The sequence below is a fragment of the Mus musculus genome, chromosome 4 (genome assembly GCF_000001635.26).
Source record: "Mus musculus strain C57BL/6J chromosome 4, GRCm38.p6 C57BL/6J".
In the NCBI taxonomy this organism is placed as follows: Eukaryota; Metazoa; Chordata; class Mammalia; order Rodentia; family Muridae; genus Mus; species Mus musculus.
The window spans coordinates 145,700,353-145,728,272 of NC_000070.6; the positions used below are offsets into that span (position 1 = coordinate 145,700,353).

General features: G+C 41.2%; 1 protein-coding gene, 1 long non-coding RNA gene and 1 pseudogene across 3 annotated transcripts in view; 2 read left to right on the plus strand and 1 right to left on the minus strand.

The window, feature by feature from the left end:
- Positions 1 to 4,085, plus strand: part of Zfp980 (zinc finger protein 980) — a 33,741-nt gene extending 29,656 nt beyond the window's left edge. The window contains exon 5 of the mRNA NM_001103158.2: positions 553 to 4,085. Coding sequence (NP_001096628.2) covers positions 553 to 2,288 — 1,736 coding nt within the window. The 3' untranslated portion in view covers positions 2,289 to 4,085. The remainder of the gene's footprint in view (positions 1 to 552) is intronic.
- On the minus strand, positions 154 to 12,059 carry Gm26763. 2 transcript variants are annotated; one of them, XR_390948.3, is made up of 3 exons: positions 11,522 to 12,059; positions 10,858 to 10,942; positions 154 to 281 (listed from the first exon to the last, which is right to left on the minus strand). It is a non-coding gene; the product is annotated as a predicted gene, 26763 (long non-coding RNA). The 2 variants fall into 2 exon arrangements; XR_881569.2 differs by lacking the exon at positions 154 to 281 and adding an exon at positions 5,058 to 8,132.
- Vmn2r-ps15 (vomeronasal 2, receptor, pseudogene 15) overlaps positions 1,323 to 27,920 on the plus strand; it is a 74,243-nt pseudogene continuing 47,645 nt past the window's right edge.

Here is a 27,920-nt window from a genome sequence, read left to right on the forward strand (position 1 = left end):
TTCTTTTTATGAGGTTGTAAACACCTTTAGCTCCTTCAGTCCTTCCCATAACTTTACTTTGGGGTCTCTGTGCATAGTCAGATCGTTGCCTGCAAGCATCTGCATCTGTATTGGTCAGGCTCTGCAGAAACTCTCAGGAGAAACTATATCAGGTTCCTGAAAACAAGCACTTTATGGCATCAGCAATAATATCAGTGTTTGGTGTGTGCAGATGGAATGGATGCCCAGGTTTGGCAGTCTCTGGATGGACTTTTCTTCAGTTTCTGCTCCACTCTTTGTCCCTGTAGATAAAGGGACACTCTTTATTTCCTTTAGATAGGAGCAATTCCGGGTTAACCTTTTTTATATGGGTTGGTGGTACAATCTTAGAAGGCTATTATCACTTTTGCCATTTGATATAGATCAGATTTGAGGTACTTCTGAGGATCCATGCAATGATTAAAAAAAGGAAAACCTCTCTTGAGAATATGAATACATAGAACAGTGATTATTGGATCATACTTACTCCTCATATAAGTAATCCCTGTTATCCCTAATTCCCCCTTTTTTCAGAAAATCACTGCATATGTGGAAACTATGAGAAGGAGAAGGTCTTGGAACAAGACACACAGCACATTGTCAATGAGCATGGGCATAACCGAAAGAAGTCTTCTAAATGTAATGAGCTTAGAAATGTGATCCATGAATCCTCCGAAAGTACACCTTATAACACTAATCACAGAGATGCCACTCTCCAATCCTCAAACCTAAAAAGACATAAAACTGGGACCACTAAAGAAGTTTGCACATATAAAGACTGTGTAAACTGTTTAAAGGGGTCTTCTATCATTAGTCTCAATCAAGGAACCCACATAGAGAAGAAAGAACACAACAGAAATAAAAATCTTGATGAGGTTTTGGTTTCTAGACAAAACAATAGTGAAATGAGCACTTACACTTGTGGTGAATTTGACAAATGCTTTACTCAGAGTGACAATCTTCAAAGTCAGCAGAGAATTTATCCAGGAAAGAAATCTTACATATATAGTGAAAGTGACAAATGCTTTACCCAACTTTCCCATCTTAGTATTCATCATACAATTCATTCAGGAGAGAAACCTTACAAATGTAGTGAATGCGACAAATGCTTTACTGACAAATTCACTCTGAGAAAGCATCAGAGAATTCATACAGGAGAGAAACCTTACAAATGTAATGAGTGTGACAAATGCTTTACTGACAAAGGCAGTCTGAGAGTTCATCAGAGAATTCATACAGGAGAGAAACCTTACAAATGCAGTGAGTGTGACAAATGCTTTACCCAACCATCCCATCTTAGTATTCATCGTAGAATTCATTCAGGAGAGAAACCTTACAAATGTAGTGAATGCGACAAATGCTTTACTGACAAAAGCAGTCTGAGAGTTCATCAGAGAATTCATACAGGAGAGAAACCGTACCAATGCAGTGAGTGTGACAAATGCTTTACTGACAAAGGCAGTCTTAGAGTTCATCATAGAATTCATGCAGGAGAGAAACCGTACCAATGCAGTGAGTGTGACAAATGCTTTACTGACAAAGGCAGTCTTAGAGTTCATCATAGAATTCATGCAGGAGAGAAACCTTACAAATGTAGTGAATGTGACAAATGCTTTACTCACAAAGACTCTCTGAGAGTTCATCATAGAATTCATGCAGGAGAGAAACCTTACAAATGTAGTGAATGTGACAAATGTTTTACTGAGAAAAACGGTCTGAGAAGGCATCAGAGAATTCATACAGGAGAGAAACCTTATAAATGCAGTGAATGTGACAAATGCTTTACTGACAAAAGCAGTCTGAGAGTTCATCAGAGAATTCATACAGGAGAGAAACCGTACCAATGCAGTGAGTGTGACAAATGCTTTACTGACAAAGGCAGTCTTAGAGTTCATCATAGAATTCATGCAGGAGAGAAACCTTACAAATGTAGTGAATGCGACAAATGCTTTACTGACAAAGGCTATCTGAGAGTTCATCATAGAATTCATGCAGGAGAGAAACCTTACAAATGTAGTGAATGTGACAAATGCTTTACTCACAAAGGCTCTCTGAGAGTTCATCATAGAATTCATGCAGGAGAGAAACCTTACAAATGTAGTGAATGTGACAAATGTTTTACTGAGAAAAACGGTCTGAGAAGGCATCAGAGAATTCATACAGGAGAGAAACCTTATAAATGCAGTGAATGTGACAAATGCTTTACCCGAAAATCACATCTTAGTATTCATCAGAATTCATACAGGAGAGAAACTGTACAAATGCAGTGAATGTGACAAATGCTTTACCCAACAATGCCATCTTAGTATTCATCAGAAAATTCATTCAGGAGAGAACCTTACAAATGCAATGAATGTGACAAATGCTTTAGTGACAAACACAGTCTGAGAAGGCATCAGAGAATTCATACAGGAGAGACACCTTACAAATGTAATGAATGTGACAAATGCTTTACCTGAAAATCACATCTTAGTATTCATCAGATAATTCATACAGGAGAGAAACCTTACAAATGTAATGAATGTGACAAATTCTTTACTGAAAATGGCTGTCTGAGAATTCATCAGAGAATTCATACAGGAGAGAAACCTTACAAATGTAGTGAATGTGACAAATGCTTTACTAAAAAATCCAGTTTGAGGATTCATCAGAGATTTCATACAGGAGAGAAACCTTACAAATGTAGTGAATGTGACAAATGTTTTATTCAAAAATGCAGTCTGATAATTCATCAGAGAATTCATACAGGAGAGAAACCTTACAAATGTAGTGAATGTGACAAAGCTTTACTGAGAAAGTCAATCTGAGAAGGCATCAGAGAACTCATACAGGGGAGAATTCTTACAAATGTATTGAATGTGACAAATGTTTTGCCCAGAAATCCTATCTTGTTTTTAATCACAGAAATCATACATTAAAGAAGCCTTACAAATGCAGTCAATGTGACAAATGATTTTCCCACAAACTTAGTCTGAGAATGCATCAGAGAATTCATACAGTAGAGAAAACTTACAAAAATGCAGTGAATGTGATAAATGCTTTACTAATAAAGGCAGACTGAGAATTAATCAGATAATTTATACATTTAAAAAAACCCTTACAAGTATTTTGTATGTGATAAATGCAGTACCCACAACATCAGTCTGACAAATCAACAGATATTTCAAACAGTAGAGCAACATTATAAATGAAATGAATGAGATAGTCCTTTAACAAGAAATATCATCTTAAAATTCACTGGAGAATTCTTCCAAAAGGGAAACTTTTCAAATACATTGACGGTTTGAATCCTTTATTTTGGCCTATCTCTTAGAATGTAATAGATAATTTATACAGTCAAGAATCTTAACAAATATAATATATGCTGAAATATCTTTGACTTCATTTCAGTGCAGAAAAAATATGTAAAAAAATTTTTTTATGGGAAAAATAGTTCTCCTGGGGAAATGTGGCATATGTTTTACACGGGTAATATTCTTTTCAACAGTCAGTGCTCTAAACTAGAGAATTATTATGAATCTGAAAACTTTTGAAAACCTTCATGCAATGTTCAAATCTTAGATAATGTCAACTATTATGCTGGCAGTAACTCTGAATATATGATAGTGAAGAAACATTTTCATTAAACTTTTACTTGTTCACCCTCAAATATTATATGATGAAGTCAGGTGTGAAAGCCAGAAGAATATGATGTTGTGCAACAATTCATGGAGATAGAAATGATCCATTCCAAAAGGAAACTAAATAAAGAGTGTACTATCGCCTTCAAAATGTCTAATAAAACTGGCAGCATTTTGTATATTTAATTCAAATGAGGAAATTGACACAGATTGTACTTGATAGTGTATTTGACAAACTGAGCCACCAAGACTGCATGTTCTTAATCCTATAATATGCCTACAGATATGAAGTGTGCTTTGAGTATCCAGTATTCATTATTCTTATCACGTCAATGTGACAAATGATTTATTGGTTTCACGTTTCAGGATAGTGACTGACTATGAGTCCCTTATGCTCTGTCAACATCTCCTTCCTCATTGCCCTGTAAATAAAGCTGAATATTTTAACAAGGTTGACTTGGCTGTTTTCAGTTTGCACTTATAATTAGATGAATAAATGTTGCATCATCGCTGGAACTATTTCTCATAAAGTATTTGCTGAAGTCATGAATATTTTCTGTAAACCTGTAACTTAAACTTAATATTTGTGATTTTCAACTGGTCAATAACAACCTTGACCCACATACGAATAATATGAATTGTATATAAGTGTTTAGCATTAGAAAATTTAGCAACAGTGTATTAGAGATGATGATTTGTGTTAACTAAAACAGGGATGATTCTATGCAATATTCCAGGCTTACTGCTCGATTAGTACTAGTTTATTAAAACAAACACACAATCAAACAAAGACAACAACAAAAATCAAAACCAAACAACAACAAAACAGGAAACAGAAAACATGTAAAGGCATTTAGAACCTCAACAGTAAGTCTGGTCTCTCTCTCTCTCTCTCTCTCTCTCTCTCTCTCTCTCTCTCTCTCTCTCTCTTTTGACTCAAGGGAATATGAGATAAAATACTATCAAAAATAAATGAAAATATAGCTTCATAGTTTTCAGGGATATCCATCCTAACTGTGCTATGTCCCTGCACAACTCCAAAGCTCTCTCCAGGGACACGTATAACAAGTCCTTATGGTGTCCTGTCCTATTGTTCCTCATACTTCACTCTGAACCTTCATATTCCACTCTACCTCAAGGACTGACTAAGATTTCCATTCTTGTCCTAAATCATTTAGGGAATGCTCACATTTTACACACCTTAGAATGTACATTTTGGAGAAAAATACAACAACTCACTATTAAGGTATTAATCTCCTTTTTATTTCATATCTGAGTTTATCCATACAAATAGCATGAATCTGTAAATCTTAAAAGAAGTGCCTTTGTATGGTAGATGAGGTAAAATCTCATGCACAGTTTAGAAATCCAAACATCCAGGAAATACATTTGGAAATACTGAAAAAAGATGAAAAATATTTATGCCAAGCAAAAGCATTTTATTAGAATATTTATAGTAAATTCAGGAAGACTCAGAAAATTAGGATCTAAGAAAATGTCATATGTTAAAATGAACAAATCTATTTACACATTTTCCTTGATATAAAAAAATAAGGACAAATTTCAACTTGTGAGAAACTTAGTGATAACATTATGTTATTCTCAGAAGTGGAAATTGTTGAACAAATCTATATCACTATACATTTTTCCTTGATTTAAAAAAATAAGGAAAATTCTCAACTTTTGAGAAACTTAGTGATAACTAATATGTTATTCTTAGTATTGGAAATTGTTGACCTCTTCCTTAGTAGGATCAAACTACTAATAGACACTTTAGAGGCCCTTGTTTTCAAATGATCATTAGTATTTTCTATCAAGTGCTGCATCATGGATGCTGATGCTCACACACCAGGCAATTTAAATTTAGGCTTCTGAAGTAGCCCTTAACAGTCAGGAAATTACAACCACCTGGACAGTCTCTGGATATTCCAGTTTCTTATGTTGCATGATTCTAGGCCCCACTGCCTGATGACTTAGAGATAATTATCCCAAATCTTCAGATATTTCCAGTGTCAGTGAAAAGTTCCAAATTGTGCACAGCAAATACACAACTTACCTTTTGCCCCTCACACAATATGATTGTCTTCATTCTATAAACATTTATACACCTGCTTCTTGTCTATGGTACAACAAGAATATGGTGAGGGTGTACAACATAGGTTCAGGTAGACTCACTGTTGGAATTATGTGGAAGGCATCATGTGCAGATTGAAAAAGATGAAAGTCATTGGCTTAGGGAAATTAATAATATCATGTTTGAAGACCAAGAAAACAGGCTCACCAAATTTGGAAACATTCACTATTTGTGGATGAGCATTGTAAGATACACAATTAGAGCCACACTACAGAAGACTAATGAACATTCCCAGAAGATCTTCCAGTGGCTACAATTTTAGTAACCCAGCAGGACTAGGGCAGTACCTTGCATGGAAAGAAAATATCTCTTTAGCAGCAAGACAACTGGTGGGAGAACATGGGGATGGGAAACATTAGGAGTAGGTAGGAAGACTCATTTCTTGATTGAAACTGCTTTTTTAGCAGGAGGATTCCTAAGAGAAACTGAAGGCCTGAAGGAAGTGGAGTGGGATCAGAATCCCCTCCTTGTCAGGAGTCTGCAAGCTGCAAGGTGTGGAACTAGGAGTAGAGCACGCTGCCATGGGTCTCACAACAATGGAAAAATTCCCTTCATCTGCACTGTTGCCAGTTTAGGCCTTAGGAATCTTTTTTCAGTCACTAGAGCAGTGGCAGGAACTGCAACCAAGAAGTCATGGAAACTCCCAGGTCAAAGGAATTGCTAGGCTAGTGGGCAGAAAGGAATTGTACCAAGATTGAGACGACTTTCTCTGCTGCTCATAAGAACTCTGACCCTCAAATTTCTACTGGGCATTTCTTAACTGTGTTGGTAAATTACTATGTATGTTTGACTTGTCCTGATATTTTTTTATTGTGAGGATATTTCCAGAGTAATTTCTAAGAGGATGAACTTGTCTTTTTTTTTTTTCATTTTTTATCATAGTTATATTTCCCTGGTGGTTGGAACAAAGTTGGTATTATTCACATACATCCATGGTTTCTAACTCTTCTATTGTATCACTTCCCTAGTCAAGATTATTGGAGATTATGGAGATTATGCATCCCCATGATGTCTTTAAATATTATTCTCTTAAAGACTATTTGAATTTTGATTGAATCTCAAGCAATATTTTAGCAATTATGTTTTAGGTTTTACCTGTCTTTAAGTTGTGGTTGTATAAATATGGCTTAAACAACAAAACACTCCTGGACTTCAGCTCAATGGTTGGCTCTATGTATCTGCAACATTGTCAATAAGCTCCTGATAGAGTCTGTCAGAGGACAGTCATGCCAGGTTCCTTTCTTAGCACAACATGGCTTCAGTAATAGTGTCAAGGTTTTTTTTTTTTCTGCCCATAGGATGGATTGATAAAGGCAATGGATGGCATTTTCTTCAGTCTCTGCTCCACTTTTGTCACTACATATAATTAGATATGAACAATTCTGGGTCCAAATTTTGAAGATGGTCAGGTGCCCCCATGCCTCAAATGGGGGCCATGCTCTCTGCTGGAGATATTCTATTTAGGTTCCGTCTACCCACTCTTGGACATTTCGGCTAAGGTCATTCCCAATGAGGTTTGGGAGACTTCCACATCCATCTTGTCTGGGACTTTCTAGATATTTGCCCTGCTCTTCATTCCCACACGGTTGTATGTTTCTATTAATACTCCTGGCCCTCTGTCCTTCTCTCCTGTCTCCCCACATACCTGATCCTGCCACCGATTGTCCCTGACTCTCCCTCTTTTATCCACATCCCTCCCTTCTTCTGCCTCCTGGGATTATTTTGTTTCTCCTTCTATGTTGAATTGAAGTATCCACAATTTGACCTTCCTTCTAATTAAATTTTATGTGGTCATGGATATTCTGATCTTTTTGCCAAATAACTACTTATCAGTGAGGACATAACATGTAAGTCCTTTTGAGCCTGGGTTCCTCACTCAGGATGACATTTTCTAGTTCTCTCCATTTGCCTGCAAATTTCATGATGTCCTCAGTTTTAATAGATGAGCAGTATTCCATTGTGTTGTTGAACCACATTTTTTCTACATTCATTCCTTGGTTGAAGAACATCTGGTTTCCAGCTTCTGGCTAATACAAATATGGCAGCTTTGGACATAGTGGAGCATGTGTCCTTGTGTTATTGTGCATCTTCTTTTGTGTATATGCCCAGTAGTAGAATATCTGGGTCTTCATGTAGAATTATTTCCAATTTTCTGAGGTACTGCCAGATTGATTTCCAGAGTGGTTGTACCAGTTTGCAATCCCACCAGCAATAGTGGAGTGTAACTCTTTCTCCACACCCTTGTCACCATGTGCTGTCACTTGAGTTCATGATCTTTTCAATTCCAATCGGTGTATGGTAGAATCTCAGGGTAATCTGATCTTACTAGAAAAGCATATACTCAACAACACTGCTTTAATCTAGAAGAAACAGATGATATTCTAGATTGATATATTGTGTCCAGTTAAATCAAGATGAGGTAAACTATCTAAACAGTCCAGAAACCCCTAAGGCATTGGACTCTGCTGCCCTCAGAACTAGGGTACACCCATAACCATGACAGTGACCCCTTCTGTGAGGTCATAGAGGCCAAGCCTCACTCTGTTTAGGAAAGCTCAAAGGGTGTCCAGGCACACAGGTGCCTTTTGGACTGGTATCAAATTGATTGAAATTTTGGCCTCTAACCTGTCTCTTCACCACCATTAAACACAGCTTGTAATAGGATTTCCCAGAAAGCAGCATTTCAGGAAGTTTCCCTCCCAGGCCTCATCATGATAGTCGATGACTTCTGAGAATGTCACTAAAGAAACAACTGATATGATCCTACACACACACACACGTACACAGATTCATTCACAAATACATTAACAGCCATGAATATAAATATGTTAAGTAGATGAAGAAGGGATGTGATATCAATGTCTGTGGCCATGCAGGAAAGGGCCTGTGAGTTGAAAATAAAGATTTCTAGGAAGGTTCACATGTTTAAAAGAAAACACAGAGAAGGTCCTGGGAAAGCACTTCCTTATGAACCTGTGTAATATATGTTCCCTGAAATAATGGCATAGGGGGCAATGTGAGTAGTTGATCACTTATGAGCGTGAGTTTTGAGTCTTAAAAGCAGGTACTGACTTGAGTTTCTTCCAGAGGCCTCCCTTCCTGGCACATGTATGGTGTCTTCTCCCTGAGTCTATGTCTAGCATGCCATTCGGCAGGCACCCTTGTATTTACTGCTGCTCTGGCTTAACAGAACTCCTGTTGTGTTAAACAAGGAACACCTCAAGAACTTCACGGAGCCCCTGTCACTGCCATTCAGGTCCTTGCTCCTGCTCTTTCCTGCATGCCTTTATACCTGAAGGCACATGTACTCCCGTATATACACTCCCAGACCATGCACACTAACATACAATTTAAATATAATTATGTATAGTGTGCAGGGTTATGTAGAGTGCTGAAATAATATGCCCTGTTTGTGGGACAATGGGCTATACACAGACAGTCTGGTCTCCAGTCAAGCTGAGGTCTGAACTCTGGGACCCGGTGGTGATAATTCACCTACATGGGACGGAAGGAGTTCTCTCATGTCTCCTGGAACTCTGGCTCCTGTCAAAGTTACCATCCCCTCAGCCCCCACAGGAGAAGCATGGTTAGTAGTCATATAGGCAATGTCCCAAGCTTCTGACCTTCAGGCTAGACTCCTCCCTAGTTACCTAGCAACAGAAAAGATAACAGCATACCATAAAAAGGGCTGTTTGACCCCTCCTCACTCTCTCACTCCTCTTGCTCTTAATCCCCCTACTCTCCTCCCTCCTTTCCTCTCTCTTTGTCTCTCTCTTACTCGCTAGACTTTCTTCTCTATCTCCCTTTCCCCTTTGTCTCCTTTTGGCCATGGCCGGTCTCTCTCTCTTTTACCTTCTATCCTTTCTCCCTGCCTTTCTATAATAAAGCTCTTAAACCATAGAGTGTCTCTGCTCATCAAGGCCCACTGCACAGACTCTTACCTGTGTGGGAACCTCTCTCCCTCAGCCCTCACTCCCATAACCCCAGGGCTACAGGGTGTCACTCTGGGACCCCCTGTTGGGGGCTGTCTCTTGTCCACCCCCCATTTAATGGGGTCAGTGGCTTAGATGCCCACCTGGGGCTCAGTGGAAAGTGTCTGGCAACCCTCCCATGTCTGCCTGCCCAGAGCATAGGTGGAACTCTGGCTGGGTGTGGGCTATCTTCTCTCCCTCTTCTTCCCCAGCCTCCCTTTTAGTTCCCACACCTGTTGAATACCTGCTTTCAGTCATGCTGGAGACAACCCCTGGACATACAAGACAAGATTATTACTGTGAAGAAGCAAAGTCCCTTAAGAAGCCCAGACAGTAGGACTCTGCACCATCTCCTACCTGCCCTGGACACAATGGGCTGCCATAGCTGATAGTTGTCCATGGCTTAGGGCACAACAGCAGAGCTTCATCCTGCACTAGTCTGGAGGCTGGAGTCTTTTCATGTGGTACAAGCTGGATGTGACCATTCCCTAGGCTTATTCTCTGGTGAGTTGTAGGTGTTGTCTCCCTGAGTACTTGTTTGGCAAGTTCTTTAGCATGTGCATATGCACACACACACACACACACACACACACACACACACACACACACACACACACACACACCCTGCTGATACTTACTGCAACAGTTTCTACTGCTTTAGCACAGGCCCTGCTAAAGGTCACTTCAAGGACCACATTAGGCTTCATACACTTCCTCACTCCTATCTCCCAGTACAGCACAATGATGTTTAGTCAGGACTTCATCCCAGGGATCTGTATATATTTCTCCCAACATACAGCCCAACAAACCTGCAGTTCCTTCCAGATCCCAGCCCATCCCTGAGCTCCCTCACACCAACACCACAGCCTTTAACCATGGCAACAGGCTATATGAGGTAACAGAGGCTGACCACACCTCTCTCCAGCTTCTTCCCATGTGCCTAGATGTAACATGAGGAACGACCGTGCTTTCTCTCTTAATATAAAGTACCCTGACTTGTGTAACAACTGGTGAGTTGTAGGTGTTGTCTCCGTGAGTACTTGTTTGGCAAGTTCTTTAGCATGCGCATATGCACACACACACACACACACACACACACCTTTCTGATACTTACAGCAACTGTTTATACATATTTGTAGCAAGATATATAGCATCATTCCATGTCCTCCTCATGCACTTTCACACATATGGAAGTGGACCTGCAGACATGAGCACATACATAAGAACATATACAACACACCTCAAAATGAAAACATGTATTTGAGTATAGAATGAGAGGGGAAGGTGCTGTCATGGCGTTTCCCGTGATACCGGCATTGATGTTTGACACATATTGTGGCAGCTCTCTGAGTACACATGCAAAGATTGCTACTGCCAGGGACTGAAGTCACCAGGGAAGATCAGACACCAGTGTCAAGGATGTTCTGCCTCCTTCCCTGGACAAGCTATGTGTGATGGTCAAATGTGGGCATGGCAAAAGCACTGTTCCCTCCTTCCTGGCCTAGGCTGGGGGCTCAAGTCCTGGTCCATATGTATATATATATATATCTTTCCAAGGTCTCTCCTCTTGGTGAGTGAGGGGTTCTTCTTCCTACAGTCTTAAGTGGCCATTCCCACTACTGTGAGACTTCTGATTTGTTTCTAGCTCTCCTTAGCTCTCTTGAAGACAGTCTTAGAGCTGTCTTCAATCAGAAACACTTTAATTCCCTCTCCCTATTTCTGCCTCCCCCACTTAATACCCCAGTGAAGAAGTGCCTTGCACTGAGTGAGCTACTCACGCGATGAATTTCAGGTAGTCCATCCCAGAAAACAGCCCAAGCCGAGGCAGACACATGTGCTCAGTGTGAATCCCAGCCCTCCTTGCTGGACTCTTGAGTTATCCGCAGGCTAAGCAGTCTGCTATTACTAAGGCAGGGATTTACCCTGTGATGTCACAGAGGGCTCACCTCATAGCACTCTGAGAATCACAAGGGTCATCCAGTGCTCAGTCATCTCCCAGTTTGGTCCATCCTGTTCTCTACACAACTGTTTCAAGCATCTTTGGAAACACTTAGCTTTGGGAAAGTAGCTGAAAGTGTTTCTCAGACACCTCCCTGAGAATCACCTACAAGCATCTCCTGTCAGCCCTCCATCTTCCCACATTACCTACATCCTTGAGAGGAGGAAGACAGTGGATAGCACTGCTTCCTCAGCTCAAGTGTCTGTCCTCATCATCTCAGATCCTCTATTGCCATCATGGTTTATTGCTGCCCCTCAGCCTGCAGGGTACCATCATCTGGCCCTTTTCTCTGACTCCAACGGTAACCATACATACATAAATACATACATAATACATTTAATTAATTTTTCTCTTATTTTAAACTACCCAATCCATCACATTTGTTAAAGAAAATAACATATCTTGTATACCAGAGAAATCACTCAATGGCTAAGGTCACTCGCTGCTCTTGCAGGGGACCTGAGTTTTAATCACAGCAACCACATGGCATGGCTCACAACCATCTATAACACCTCCAGGAGATTCAGTGCTCTTTTTTGGCCTTCTTGGGTACTTAAGTGCACAAACCCACATTCAAATATATACACAGACATATAATTTTAAAAATAATCAGCCAGTGAAAAGCACCTGAGAAATGTTCAGCATCCTTAATCATCAGGGAAATGCAAATCAAAACAACCCTGAGATTCCGCCTCACACCAGCCAGAATGGCTAAGATCAAAAATTCAGGTGACATTAGATGCTGGAGAGGATGTGGAGAAAGAGAAACACTCCTCCATTGTTGGTGGAATTGCAAGCTTTTACAACCACTCTGGAAATCAGTCTGGTGGTTCCTCAGAAAATTGGACATAGTACTACTGGAGGATCCTGCAATACCTCTCCTAGGCATATATCCAGATGTTCCAACCGGTAAGAAGGACACATGCTCAACTATGTTCATAGCAGCCTTATTTGTAATAGCCAGAAGCTGGAAAGAACCCAGATGCCCCTCAACAGAGGAATGGATACAGAAAATGTGGTACATTTACACAATGGAGTACTACTCAGCTATTAAAAAGAATGAATTTATGAAATTCCTAGGCAAATGGATGGACCTGGAGGGCACATCCTGAGTGAGGTAACCCAATCACAAAAGAACTCACATGATATGTACTCACTGATAAGTGGATATTAGCCCAGAAACTTAGACTACCCAAGATACAAGATATAATTTGCAAAACACATGAAACTCAAGAAGAACGAAGACAAAATTGTGGACACTTTGCTCCTTCTTAGAATTGGGAACAAAACACCCATGGAAGAAGTTACAGAGACAAAGATTGGAGCTGAGACAAAAGGATGGACCATCTAGAGACTGCCATACCCGGGGATCCATCCCATAATCAGACCCCAAACACTGACACCATTGCACACACTAGCAAGATTTTGCTGAAAGGACCCTGATATAGCTGTCTCTTGCGAGGCTATGCAGGGGCCTAGCAAACACAGAAGTGGATGCTCACAGTTAGCTATTGGATGGATCACAGGGCCCCCAATGGAGGAGCTAGAGAAAGTACCCAAGGAGCTAAAGGGGTCTGCAACCCTATAGGTGGAACAACAATATGAACTAACCAGTACCCTCCTCCCCCCCCCCCCGCCCCCGAGCTCGTGTTTCCAGCTGCATATGTATCAGAAGATGATCTAGTTGGCCATCAGTGGAAAGAGAGGCCCACTGGTCTTGCAAACTTTATATGCCTCAGTACAGGGGAACGCCAGGGCCAAGAAGTGGGAGTATTGGGGGAGGGGAATGGGGTGGGAGGGTTTGGGGGACTTTTGGGGTAGCATTTGAAATGTAAATGAAGTAAGTACCTAATTAAAATAATAATAAAAAATTTAAAAAATGGTTATTATCAGAAAACAAAAATAACAAATGTCAGCCAAACTGTAAAAGCAAAGTTAAAACATTGGTACATGCCTATTCTTGGTGGAAACTTAAAATGTTGTTGTCTCTGAATGAAATAAAAATACAGTCGTATCCGGGCAGTGGTGGCACATGCCTTTCATCCCAGCACTTGGGAGGAAGAGGTCGGCAGATTTCTGAGTTCAAGGCCAACCTGTTCTACAGAGTGAATTCCAGGAAAGCCAGGGCTACACAGAAAACCCCAGTCTTGAAAAACAAAAACAAAAACAAAAAACAAAACAACAACAACAAACCAAAACCAAAACAAAACAAAACAAAAAAAGCAGCCAGGAGATGGCAGCACATGCCTTTAATCCCAAAATTCGGGAGTCAGAGGCAAGCAGACCTTTTGAGTTTGAGGACAACCTGGTATATGCAGCAAATCTCAGAACAGCCAAGGCTACACAGAGAAACCCTGTCTAGAAGAAAAAAATCAATAACAACAACAATAATAATAAATAAACAATTTTAAAAAGAAAGTAGTTTATCTTGCCACTTTTGTTATAAGATCTTAGCAGTTGTAAAGAGCTAAACAACTAGCTATAAGAACAGTACGAAGACTATCCAATGCCCAAGACGTTTACAGTTAGCCTAATACTGCCACAGTGAATTATAGATCAGCCTGAAAAGGGACAGTCTCAGGCAGCATAAACCCGAGGCTCCTGGGACTCTGAGAGCCAGCCATGTCTGTGCAGCTGAAAACACAGGGAAACCAGAAGACTGAAATGGTAGGCAGAGTTCAGTTCTCTTGTTCTAGGTTCTTTAGACTGTAAATGAAAAGAAAACTCAGTTCAGAATTAATCCACTGGATAGGGATTTCTAGACTATATTGTAGAATTATAGAACTGAAGAGAAAAAACCAAAACAGTATGGTAATATGAATAGGAATGTCCCCCATAAGGCTCAAATATTTGAATGCTTGGTCATTAGGGAGTGCCACTACTTAAAGAGATTAGGAGGTATGGCCTTGCTGGAGGAAGTGTGTCACTAGGGGTGGACTTTAGGGTTTCAGAAGCCCAAGCCAGGCCCAGTGACTCTCTATTTTCCCGATGCTTGTGGATCTGAATATAGAACTCTCATTTTTCCTGTACCACAATGTCTTTACACAGGCTACCATGCTTCCTAGCCATGATGACAATGAACTAAACCTCTAAAACTGTAAGCCAGCCACAGTTAAATGCTTTCCTTTTTAAGAATCGTTATGATAGTGGTGTTTCTTCACAGCAATAGAACACTGACTAAGACACTTAGGAAGATTAAAATTATAGAAACGTCATTGGGTCTCCCTAATTATTTTTTCCTCCCTCCTTTCTTTTTCTCTCTTCCCAACTTTCCTTAGCCATACCTACTCTATCCTTCCTCATCTCTCTGCTGTTGTACCTTTCAATGAGGTCTAGGTTAATCCATGTGCCGTCTTTCATGTATTATAGGTTAGAGTTGGCGGTAGAGCCCTGGACTCATTCCTTCCCAATATTTCTACCAGGAAAAAAAAAGGGGGCTCCTATTTTCTTGGTTCTTATTTTAACCCTCCAGAGAATCTACTTGAACCTGGCTTGGATCCAGTGCTCATTCCATGGTGGGGAAAAGAACATGAGAAATGAGCTGTAGTCAAGTCCTACTGTTAGGGCAGGGGGTGGGGAATCTTCTCCAGAACAGAATACAATTCCAGTGAAAGTCAGGGAGGCATGATAGCTATGAGAACCCTGAGAGAGCCATGAACTTAGAAGAGGAAGGCAGATTAGAAGCATTTCGAACAACAAAGAAAAAATTTGTGCATAGGAATTGCACTCATAGGTGCTAGAAAGACGTTCCTCCAGCTATCCCCTATCATAGGATATAACACAGTTGCCCTTCAATGATTAGAACAGCCCTGCCTTCCCTGAGGGAAGATGGAAGAAAAGCTAAAAGGTATTATAGAAAGAAAAGACAGTATTCCTCCTCACAGAAAGTGAGTTCCAAGATTCATCACCCCAGAAGTACACTTTCTCTCAGGCAGAAAGTCCTTACTGTGCCAAGAGGATCCCGGTAGAGCTCCAAAAGCCACTCAGTGTCTGCCTTATAGCCATCTACTGATCCATCTTGAGAACTTCTGTGGCCTTAGCAATGTGTGGGAAGAGATACACTGAAACGCTCTGTCTTAGTCAGGGTTTCTATTCCTGGACAAAACATCATGACCAAGAAGCAAGTTGGGGAGGAAAGGGTTTATTCAGTTTACACTTTGCATGTTGCTGTTCATCACCAAAGGATATCAGGACTGGAACTCAAGCAGGTCAGGAAGCAGGAGCTGATTCAGAGGCCATGGAGGGATGTTCTTTACTCGCTTCCTCTGGCTTGCTCAGCCTGCTCTCTTATAGAACCCAAGGCATCCAGCCCAGAGATGGCACCACCCATAAGGGGCCTTTCCCCCTTGATCACTAATTGAGAAAATGCCCCATAGCTGGATCTCATGGAGGCAGTTCCTCAACTGAAGCTCCTTTCTCTGTGATAACTCCAGCTTGTGTCAAGATGATACATAAAACCAGCTAGTACAAATGGTATATCTACTAGTACCAGTTTTCATAAGCCACACCACCTGATTTTAGATTTTATTCCTCTTCTGAGTTTTCTTTTCCCTCATACATTTGTTTTTATTCCCAAATCATCAAAACGGGTTTTGCCTTGAGCTCCTCAGGGAAAACAGGACAGAAATTAACTCATTGATGCTTATGCCAGTCACTGTCTAAAATGCTCCTTATGTATGATGACTTCAGTCAATAGCTATTTAAGTTAATTTAAATTCTAAGAAAGAAATATTAAATATACTAGACACTGGTCCAGACATCATTGCTTCAAACTCTGTAAATAGCTTCTGAATTTTCGTTTGCAAGTCAAAGACACAAACCTAAAAGCATTTGTTATTTTTTTTCTGACTAATTTCTTTGCAATTATGTAATGTTTGGCACATTCATGCTACACATGTCTTTGAAGGTAATGCTATTAAGGAAGTGCTACTAAATCAACTATAAAGTAAGAATTTCTCCTCTCATTTATGGATATTTATTTTTTAATTTTACAGATTTGTTGATGCTAGACAGTCTTCTTAGTTTTTAAACTATCTGGAGTCTTAAATACTATGTAGTGTTTCTCCAGGAGGTGGAGTGTTAGACTAGAGAAAGCAAAGCCATGGGTGAAACCTAATCTTTTCCTTTTTTGCTATTTTGAGAAAGTTTTTATAGAAAACATAAATCACCGAATGGGCTCCCTAATTCTTTTAATTGCATCAATTCAGCAGAATCCAATTACACTAGACTTTAAGAGGCAGGTATATTTTACTGATTGCATTACCATAATAATGATGGCATAGTAAAAATGGCGAGCGTTTATAATTCCTCTCATTCTAACATGGCTTATCAAGCCAAGCCATACATGAAGCCTCCTGGCATCTCTGAAAGAGAAATCATGCACACAAACAGCAAACAAAGAGCTGCCTCTGAAAGTCTCCACCTCCCAGGAGTCTTCTGCCTCATGGAAAAGAATGTCCTTCCTGACTTTGGTAATAAGTCAAGAGCCACATGACCACTTCCAGTCTGGGAACTGGTCAGATTGCTAATGTCCTCCCAGGGACACCAACTCCTGCTTTACACATCTGTTTCTCAGGTCCCTCCCTGCTTTAAAAGCCCTGGTTGGACCTGGCCTTGAGAGAAGCATCCTCTTAAGCCCTAGTGCTGGGATCAAATTTGCTGAGATCATTTGGAGCATATGGCACAGACAACTCTTGATGCACACTCTGGATCTCAAAACTGCGAGTTGCAGAACAGCAGCCTAGTGGGGTAGACTCCTCTTCCCACCCTCTATCTACTGTTGGTTGGCTGCAGTGCTAGTGTCCTGAAAGGTCACAATTTAGGTGACATCCCAGAGCTGGGTCTCAGCAGAAGTCTGCTCAAAGCCATCAAGGAGCCTAGGAGAGTACTGCTCCTGAGATGCACAGAATCATCCGTCCATCTTCCTCTTCACTCTTCAAATGAGAAAGTTAAAGCCTAGGAAGACTTTGTGACTTGTTGACATCACACAGATGTTCAGTTGCAAAAATGAGGATATCCCTAATTACTCTCCCACCTGTCCCTTCTTCACACTGGACATCCAGAGCTAGTTTTTAGGAGACTCCTAATGATCATCATAAAGAGAAAAAGAAGACATAAAGTTCTGCCCATGACTCTAGAGAACGGATGAGGTTGCTTCAGACTGGTATTGTAGCAATCAAAGCATAGCCCTCAGAGGACTGATTGACTGGCTGGCTAGCTTGCTGACTTCTTGCATTTTTATAACACTCTGAATTGGTTTTGGGGAAAGCACCTCTTTGCCACACATTTTCACCCTTAGAAATGCATGATCAAGAGATGGACATTCTACTATGACCCTGGCCACCTCTGGCCTCAGTTAATTAATATAATAATTAGAATAAGCATTAATGAATTTGCAGCATGCTGGAAGCATATTTGAGAAATCATGGCGCATGTGAAGGACTAAGAGGAGCCCAGCCAAACACAGGCGGGGAGAAGGGGGAGACAGTCTCATACCTCTCCTGACTCTAGAATGCTGTCCCTCTCCTTTCTAGCCCCAAGTCTTTCGTTCTCTCCTGTCTTGTCCACCTGTGGCTAGCTGCACTGTTCAGTGAGTGTTTCCTGCATAAGACAAACACCAGGTCACATATTCAAGCAGCTGCCTTAGCAACCTCATTGCCAACCCTATCACACACAAAGGTTCTGCTGACTCTCACCTGTTCTGAAGGACACAAGGTTTTCAGCTATGTGGTTCCAGGAGCTGTTCATGTTGAGCTCAGATTTCTCAGGGCAGTGAGAAATAGACCAAGGCATGAAGATACAGAGACCTAGGAGGAGCATCTGATTTCTTTTTTTTTTGTCTTCAGAGCCAGGCTTCCTCACTCCAACCTGATTGGCTTGACAGTCTACAGTGCTTCAGTCAATGGAATTATTCATCTAACACTCCCTCAAGATGGCCTGGTAGTCCACCAGTGGGAGAAGAGGCTCTTGGTCTTGCGAACATTATGTGCCCCAGTACAGGGGAATGCCAGGGCCAGGAAGTGGGAGTGGGTGGGTGGGGAGCAGGGCAGGGGGGAGGGTATAGAGGACTTTCAGGTTTGAAATGTAAATGAAGAAAATATCTATTTAAAAAAATGCTCCCTTAAAGAACAAAAGTTCTAAAGGAAGAACTGGAGTACCCATAGTTTCACACGCATGCATGCGTGCGTGCACACACACACACACACACACACACACACACACACACATACACACATACACACATACACTAGCAGACCAACATTGTTCAGCCAAAGATTCTTTTAATAATTCTTATATGAACACCCATTAAATTATAAGCCCATTTCCCATGGATCAGAGACAGGCAGAAAAGACTGCAGAAAAAGAAGAAGACAGGAGTCTAGAGATCTGGTGGTAACTCAAGGGCTCCACCACCAGGAACTGTTTCCTTTCTGCCTGCTATGCCCAGCGACCAACACTAAACAAGCAGGAGTTATCTTCAACTACGCAGTAAATCCAAGCCCAACCTGGGGTACAAGAGACATAAGGAGCTCTTCAGTAAGCAGCATTCCTCCATGGTCTCTACATCAGCTCCTACTTCCAGGTTCCAGCCCTGCTTGAGCTCCTGCTTGAGTCCTGATGGACTATGTTGTGGACATCTAAGTTGAAATAAGCCCCTTCTTCCCCAAGTTGCTTATGGCATTGGGGTTTTATCACAGCACTGGAAATCTTAAGTAAAACAGTGCCCGCAGCTGCCCGGGATGCCTCTATAGTCAGACTTGGCAATACTAGACTTTTTAAATACCAGGGGAGTGAAAATCTCACTATTCCACATCTGTTATATAAAACCGTTCAAGAAGAGCTTAGCACAACGCCTTGGGTACTACAGTTGCTTAACACCTGCTCTTGTTTTTCTCTGCTGATACCACAACACCCCATTCCCTGTAAAGACCTCTAGAACCAGGTTCTCTACCAGACTAGGTTTATCATACCTTACACGATACAGGCACAGCAGTCTGAGTTCAAACGAAGGACAGAATCCACATGGCCAGGTAAACACAGGGTGTAAACATAAAAAGGGAACTCTGGTAAAGGAGAGTAGAAGATTTAGACACCCCAAAGCTGAGAAAGCATAGCCCAGGGAGAACAGATGTGGAGGGTTTCCAAATGCTGAAAGCTAGGGATAAAACTTTCTTCCTTATGCCACCTGGGCCTGGAGAGTAAGTTGTCCCAGGACAGAGTTACTACTAGACAAGATTGCTTGGGGAAGGGAACGTTTGCTCAGATTTGAGGTTGCACAGGGTCTTTTACGAACTTGAACTTGAATTCAACTTCTTACTACACTGTACAATGCATATTTATAGATTTAAAGCCACATAGTCTTGTAGTCTGTACAGAGTCTGGCATCTGAGTGACTGGCTGAAGCAAAGGGCTCAAAGGTGCCACCTCCTGGAAGGATGCTCCCCTGCATCTCTACATCTACTCTGTCTTCTGAATGACTAGTTTTCTTATCTTGTGTCTGATAAGAAAACTAGTTCCCTTTCCTTGTTCAGCTGCCTCATTCCTCAACCCTTCAGAACCACACCATTCCTGCTGATTTCTTTAATGTCAGAGTGCCTTCTCTTCACTCCGCCTCCCTCCACAGGGGCTCCTGTGATTCCCTGAGATCTCCATAGATAGTTCAAAATAATCTCCCCACCTCTTCCATACATCTTCACAGTCCCTCTTGCTGTGTTCAGGTCAGCAGAGCTAGACAGTGGGTGTCTCTGGGGTCACCATCTGTCCACCATATCTCTGTTCTGGGGTAATTCCAGCACTGTCTCTGACATCCATCCATAGCCATGAAGAAATCTGGTGTAACATTGTTCCACTGAGAAGTTCTTCATGCTTGGATAGGGACACCACGGTCTTGCGGCAAACCATCAGCAAGAGGTACTGTGAAGATGCACATAAGAGCTGCCACTTCCCTTCTGTGCTGCCACAGCAACACCTCTTCACCAGTTCTGTGCCAGCCCATCTACTGCCAGCTTCCTTCCCAGAGCAGGCCGAAGGGTGAGCAAGCAGAGAGGGAAAGAAAGCAGTGAAGTAGGGGGCATCTCACTCCTGGTGGGGAGAAGTGGGAAGAGTTCTCTTCTCTCCCAGAATGCCTTCTGCTGGTCTTCATTGAAGAATTTCCTCCTACCTCCCAGCTTAACTCCGTGCTGTTAAAGGTCACCATTTGCCACATTTTACCTGTTGTAAATCACTTCCCTAACAGAGTAGATAATGTGAACTAGAATGATTTAGTATTGCCCTGAGATGTCTGTCCCTTTTGTTGTCGCTATTGTTGTTTGCTTTTAAGACTCTCACACTGTAATCCAGGTTGGTCTTGAACTCACCATGTATCCTAAACTGATCTCAAACTCACAGCAATCCTCTGCTTCAGATTCTAGGACTCCAGGTATAAGCCACCATGCCTGACTATTTTTTAATTACTTTATTAATGAATTAAAACTAGATATAGTTGTATTATATCTTTAGATATGTGGTTTTCAACCTCCCTAATTTTGCAATACTTTAATGCAGCTCCTTATCTTGTGGTGACCCCTAACCACTAAGTTTTCTTGTTGCTACTTCCTAGCTGTAATCCTACTACTGTTATGAATCATAATGTAAATATCTGGTATGCAGAATATCTGATATGCCACACCAAAGAGGTCATGACCCACAGGCTGAGAATCACTGCCTAGCTAGGTAACCATTAGTTGACTAAACCAAAACTTTTGAGGGAGCCATTATTGTTTCAAAGCAGAGGGAATAAATTTCATTTAAAAAATGTGAATCTTAGTACCTTTATCCAAGCTACTGGCTTCATAGATATTGATGATAAATACAGGGGTTTCTTTAGCCTTGAGCTCAGTACAGGTACTATGAAATGACTCTCATGAAAGCCAAGTCCGTCTAGTCTGAACCCTTAGAAACAGCTGAGAAGAAGAGGGGGTTCCATGGTGTGCATTCAGAAGGTATCTTGAGACTAACTTCACTTCTATGACCATGGCTTTGAGAAGAGCACTGTCAAACGTCAACATGATTGTTCTGAGCACCTGTCACGTGCTGGGAATGGTATAGACCCTTTGTGAACATATTATTCTCTCTCTCTCTCTCTCTCTCTGTGTGTGTGTGTGTGTGTGTGTGTGTGTGTGTGTGTGTGGCCACTCTACATGCATGTGGAGGCCAAACATCAAAAATTGACATAGATCCCTCCATCACTCTCCATCTTTTTTTTTTTTAAAGGTAGGGTCTCTGTTGAAGGAAATATCTAAAAAGTAGAGCCGACACGCTCCCACGGTTGTGCCTCTGCCCTGGCAGCCTGGCTGGCCATGCACTGGTGGGCAAAGGCTGACCTATTTTATCTCCTGGAGATTCTCTGGCCTGGCGCTCCGTAATGTCTCCACCCAGCTCACAACTGTCAGGTTGCGACCATGCCAACCTCGTGCTTCACCCCCCCCCCCAGCCTTTGTGGTGCACATCTGGCAAACCGATGCTTTGCCACTGTACCTCTCTCTCTTGAACCCAGCTGAGCTCCTGCCTAAAAGAAAATGCAACACAGACTTAGTTCAGAAACAATGGTAACTCAATCTCCCCAGACACTAAACACTAAAATTTGATATTTTTAAAGGATGAACTTATTTGCTCTATAGAGCATGCATATAAACATTGTTATATTGTGATCTATATATATCCAAAAATTGAATGATAATTATCCGGAAACTGACAAGTGATTCAATTATACATTTACTATAGACAGAGAAAAAGTTCACAATATACTGTGAAGTTAAAAGAGGGCAGGGCAGGACTGGAGAGATGGCTCAGTGACCAAGAGCACTGGCTGGTTGTTCAGAGGACCCAGGTTCAATTCCCAGTACCCACATGACAGCTCACAATCCTCTGACTTCATCCCTAGTGTATCTGATGCCCTCTTCCCACTTCTGTGGGCACTAAATGCACATGGCACACAGACATGCATGCAGGCAAAACACCCATACACATAAAATAAAATAAAATAAAATACTAAAAATAGTTGGTTTCTACTCATTTTTGAATAAATGAAAAAATATAATTATCATTAATTGTCATCCTATGCTATTTTTCCAGAATGTTTACATTATTATTTTTCTGTGACAGATATATATATATATATATAGAGAGAGAGAGAGAGAGAGAGAGAGAGACAGAGAGACAGAGAGACAGAGAGACAGAGAGACAGAGAGAGAGTTTTATCCAGTTTTAAAGCATTAGCAAAATATAAGAAAATTTGAGTGAAATCCACTCTATGTATATTAAATGAATTTTAATTTTTTTTAATCCTGACTTTTAAAAAAATGAAGCAGTTAATGGGTTTTACAAGGGAGTGCTGCAGTTACCCATGTACGCCATGAGAGGGCGTCAAAACTGGCCACTGATACTTAGCTGCAGAAATGATGTCGCTAGATCCCAAGGCATTTCTAGCTTAAAATGGGCAAAAGTTTCTCTGAATAGAGTAAGCGTTTGTTAGTGATATATTTTAGGACACTTTTTCAGTGTACAAAAATTTAACAGTACCATTTCCCTAAGGTGAGATTCTCAAAATTTCTGGAAATATGTACACTAACACTTAACCCTGACTGTTCGATGATTTAAGTTATAGGGGAAGGTTCCAGACAAACAGTAATAAGGAATGTCTGTGGTGGCCAGTTGTGAATGGAGCGTACCAGTTTCTAGTGTAGTGCACTCTTCAGACAAGTCCGAGGTTCCCATGTGCTCGAGGACGCTGAACCTGACATTTGACCCCCCTGTCCCGCGACCCTGAGCTGGAATGGAAGGTTCTTCCAAAGAAAGAGTGTGTCAGGCTCAGTATCCCCCATTACTAGGAGTCGTCTCTGGGGTCATCCTTGGTAGATTCCAGAGAGTTTCTCTGCACTTACTTTACACACACACACACACACACACACACACACACACACACACACACACACACACACACACACTTCCAAGCATCTCTTTCAGTATTTTCCCAATACAGTGAGTTCCCAAGCAGAAAAGTCCAGGCATGCTGGAAATGCCACGGCACCTCAACCCCAGTATCTGAAATGGAACTTGTACCCAACTTGCTCCAAATGTCTATATACAAAAATGTCTGTGCCTCCCATTCAGACCTTCCAGGGAAACCCGGGCATTACAGAATGAGGACTACCACGCCTGCCTACTTGTTAATTTTGATCATTCATATTGCATTAGTATCTTTTCCTATTTCTATGACCAAATATCTGATAAACAACTTTTAAAGAAAAAACATTTTTCTCATATTATGATTATTGCTGTTATTCTCACTTATACCTTAAAAAATACAGTCTATCATTTCAGGGAAAGAAAGGCACGTTACATCACATTACAGCCACAGCCAGAAGATGAATGCTGCTGCTCTGCCCACTTTCTCCTTTTTGTTCGACCTGGAGCCCCAGCCCAGGGCTGCCCACACTCAAGCTAGGTCTTCTCTTCTCATTTAACCTATCCAGACAAACCTAAACATGTGGGCCTGGGTACCAGAGGTTTTCCACAGAGACCTCTGGCCAGTCCTGCTGCGAGGGTTCCTGTGAAGGGAAGTGAGTGCAGGAAGGGAGATGAAGTCTCTGCCTTTTCTTCCAGGTCGTTCAGTAACTCCAAGCTGGCCATGCACTGAGTCTTGTCTGGCTGAGCCTACGAGAAGCCAAACCAGTGAGGCCTGTGGAAGGACCTCAGGGAGATCTTCTTCGGGAGAGAAGATCTCTTCCCAAGTGTTACAGCTCTTGGAACAAAAAACTCAAGGGACAGAATAGTTCTCGCTCACCTTTAATTTCCTGGATAGAATTTATATGCTGTTTTGGGGGTGATTCAAGCTTAGACAGCAGGTACCTCTCATTGGGTTGGACTGAGAGTTTGGGGGAAACCTTACTTGCATATGGGAAGGCTTGGTGGTGCTCCTACATGGCTGATAGCCACACACCTCTCTTGTGGGGGCTGTGGGGAGGGTAACTTCGATAGGAGCCGAGGGTCCAGAAGACATGATCGAATGCCTTCCGTCCCATATAGGTAGGAATCACCACACATCGGTTCCCCCCAGGGTTCAAGACCTATGCTCGACTGGAGACCAGGCTGTCTATGTGCAGTCCATTGCTCCACATAAACATACTTTGTTTCCATGATGATTCTAAAACCAATCAGGTAGACTATGAAGATTAACCATTGTAATAATACTGTGTGCCAATTTACAACACATTCTAGCTGTTAGGTAACTGATTATTTCTCATTTTTACATTTGATTTCGTTGGTTTGTTGGTTGTGCTAGGGATATAACTTAGAGTCCCAACATGTTAGACAAGAGTCCCAGCACTAGGTTACACCCCTATCCTTCATCTTTACTATTTTTAAATTGCTCCTTACTTTATACCACTTTCTCTGCCACAAGAGGTATACACAAACATTTAAATGCATTATTAAGTAAATATACAAAATAGTATATTCTAATTTATATCTTCAGCCCCATGAGACAGTAATCAAAATGAACATAGCATCAAGTAGTACTTGCCCTCCTGGTACACTCCATTTTCTATCATGCTGATTCTGGGCATGAATCAGAAACTACATTGTGGCCTTGATGTTTCAAAGTCCAACCACTTATAACACCAACGCTCATGTTCTGCCCTCAAGCAGCTTGTCCACCACTTCAAACACTATTAGTCTCAGAGTTAACAAGAAAAACATCCCAGGGCCTCCTGTTCAGTTCTGATGTCTGGCTATGAAAACTTCAAAGAAATCCCAAAGTTTGTGGAACATGCCAGCAATGCTAGTACTTCCAAGGGAGAGGTAGAAAGCTACTGTGTTTGAAGGCAGTCTGGGACCCATACTGAAACGTTGTACCCAAAAATAAAACAACTGCAAAGAACCCAAAATAATAAAAAATTAGAAATTTTCTATTTAAATACCTTGATGAAGACACCATGTAGATGAGAAACAGGGTTCAGAGGCCCCTGAGTTGAAACTGACCTGAAAGTCTCCTCTCTGAGGACTAGCTTTCATGATGTCAGAAGTCATCATACAAGCTTCCAAAGGATGGAGGCAACCAATTGTCCTTCCCAGCCATGACACCTATGAACCACATAAACAACCAGCATAACATGATAACTGCAATGGTGAAGTAGTGCCACACATAGCTTGGTGGTAGCCAACAGCTCTCTAATTTGATTTAGGACTTGCTCAACAAGGAGGCCATGTTGGTGCTGGAAACTTAACTAACACCTTAGTGCTAGTAAAGTCCTGGTTACCAGAGGATAATCTATACAACCAAAGATTTACTAAACCAGCATAATCTCTAATAATTTATGAACATTTATTTTTACCCTCATTAGAGAAACTTCTCTTTGCAACATACAGACACTGCCACATTAAAACACAACCTATCAAAACCCCGAGTTGTGGAGCCTTGTCTCATTGGATACACCTACAAAATGTTCCCAATCTGAAAGTTTAGGAAACACTACAGAAGAAAGGTCAGGGAGTTTGCTATGAGATTGTGTCTCCTAGTAACATCAGAATCTACACCTATAATCTCATCAACATGACTCTCCAAATTGAAACCAAACCAGGATAACACGTACAAACATGCCAAACAGGATGGAGACAAAAAAAGCCCATGAGGCTTCAACACTGAGTGCTACAGTCAACTGGATATAATTTATATACAGTTTAGGGGGTGATTCAGGATTCGATAGCAGGTGATTCAGGAGTTGGAGAGATTGTCTTTTCCAGGCAAGAGCACCCCAAATGCTAGTCTAGTTCTAAACTGAAAACATATATGCAGGTGCATGTGTGCGTGTGTACACACACAAATATATAGATAGAGAGATGATATAGAGATAGACTGGGCTATACTACACCCCACTCCTACAGGGTTTGCTGTATTTGGATTAGTTAGTTTCAGAATCAGAATGTGATGTGGCCTTGATGGTTGATCTTCAACATATAGACAAAGAAAAAAGGGTCAGCTTTGTTTGTTTTTCTTGATTGAGTCAGCTTGAAGCTGTGTGTTAAGATAAACCACTAATTTCACTGCTTTTGGCTTACTTAGCAAAAAAGACCTAGGCCTGGTAGCTCACAGACCTGCTTCAGATTCCTAAGTAGCTTGCACCACAATGCCAGGTTATATTGGAGATTGGGTTTTTTTGTTTTGTTTTGTTTTGTTTTGTTTTGTTTTGTTTTGTTTGTTTTTTTTAATATTGGCAATGTTTTACTTTCCTGTTTGGTGATTTTTTTTCCCTTTAGTGCAAAGTCTGAGATATCTAGCAATGAAGCATTGTGAAATTCCAGAAACTTGCACTGTGTTTACAGACCTGATTGCCCCACCGTGCCACTGCTTTTGATGTTAACAGAGTTTAAGGTACAAACCTGGGCCCTAGCAGCCTTAAAAAGCAAGGTTTGCATGCCAGTCCTCAGTATACCAACTACAGGCACATGCACTAGTGAAAATCAGAGAAAAGGGATTTATTCAGCTAGACACATTGGGAAGGGAACAAATTCAGGAGTCCACACACACCATATGAATACCTTCTAGATCTTGAGATATACATACATGCGTACATTCATGCATACGTACATACATATACATACATGCATACATTAACACATGCATACATACATACATGCATACATTCACACATGCATACATACACACATACATACATACATACATACATACATACATACATACATACATACATACATATTGCACACACACATTCAGTTCTGTGACTCCACACATCATTATTCCAGCTCCCATGTCTCCTGCAAGGTCATCTGAGATAAGCTGTCAGACCTACGTGTCACCAATGTGAAATCTCTTTCTGGTTGGCATTATTAAGTAGCTAGACTGGGATTAGGAGCCTGGGAGGTTGTTGAGGAGAGACCCCTCCCCACAGGCTTTGGACCCTTCCTCCTATTTCCCTGGTAAACTAGAAAGATAAACATCATAACCAGTCTTCCTTAGGCATCCTAGTCAAAAGTGTGGAATACCTGTGACTCTAAATGGAGATGTAACATTCTGAAGCGACCCATGATTAAAACATAATGTTCTTCCCTCCCTTAAGAGTTAATTCACTGTCAAGCATCTGGCATGGAGTCCTCTCCACAGAATATCTGATTCATGTGAA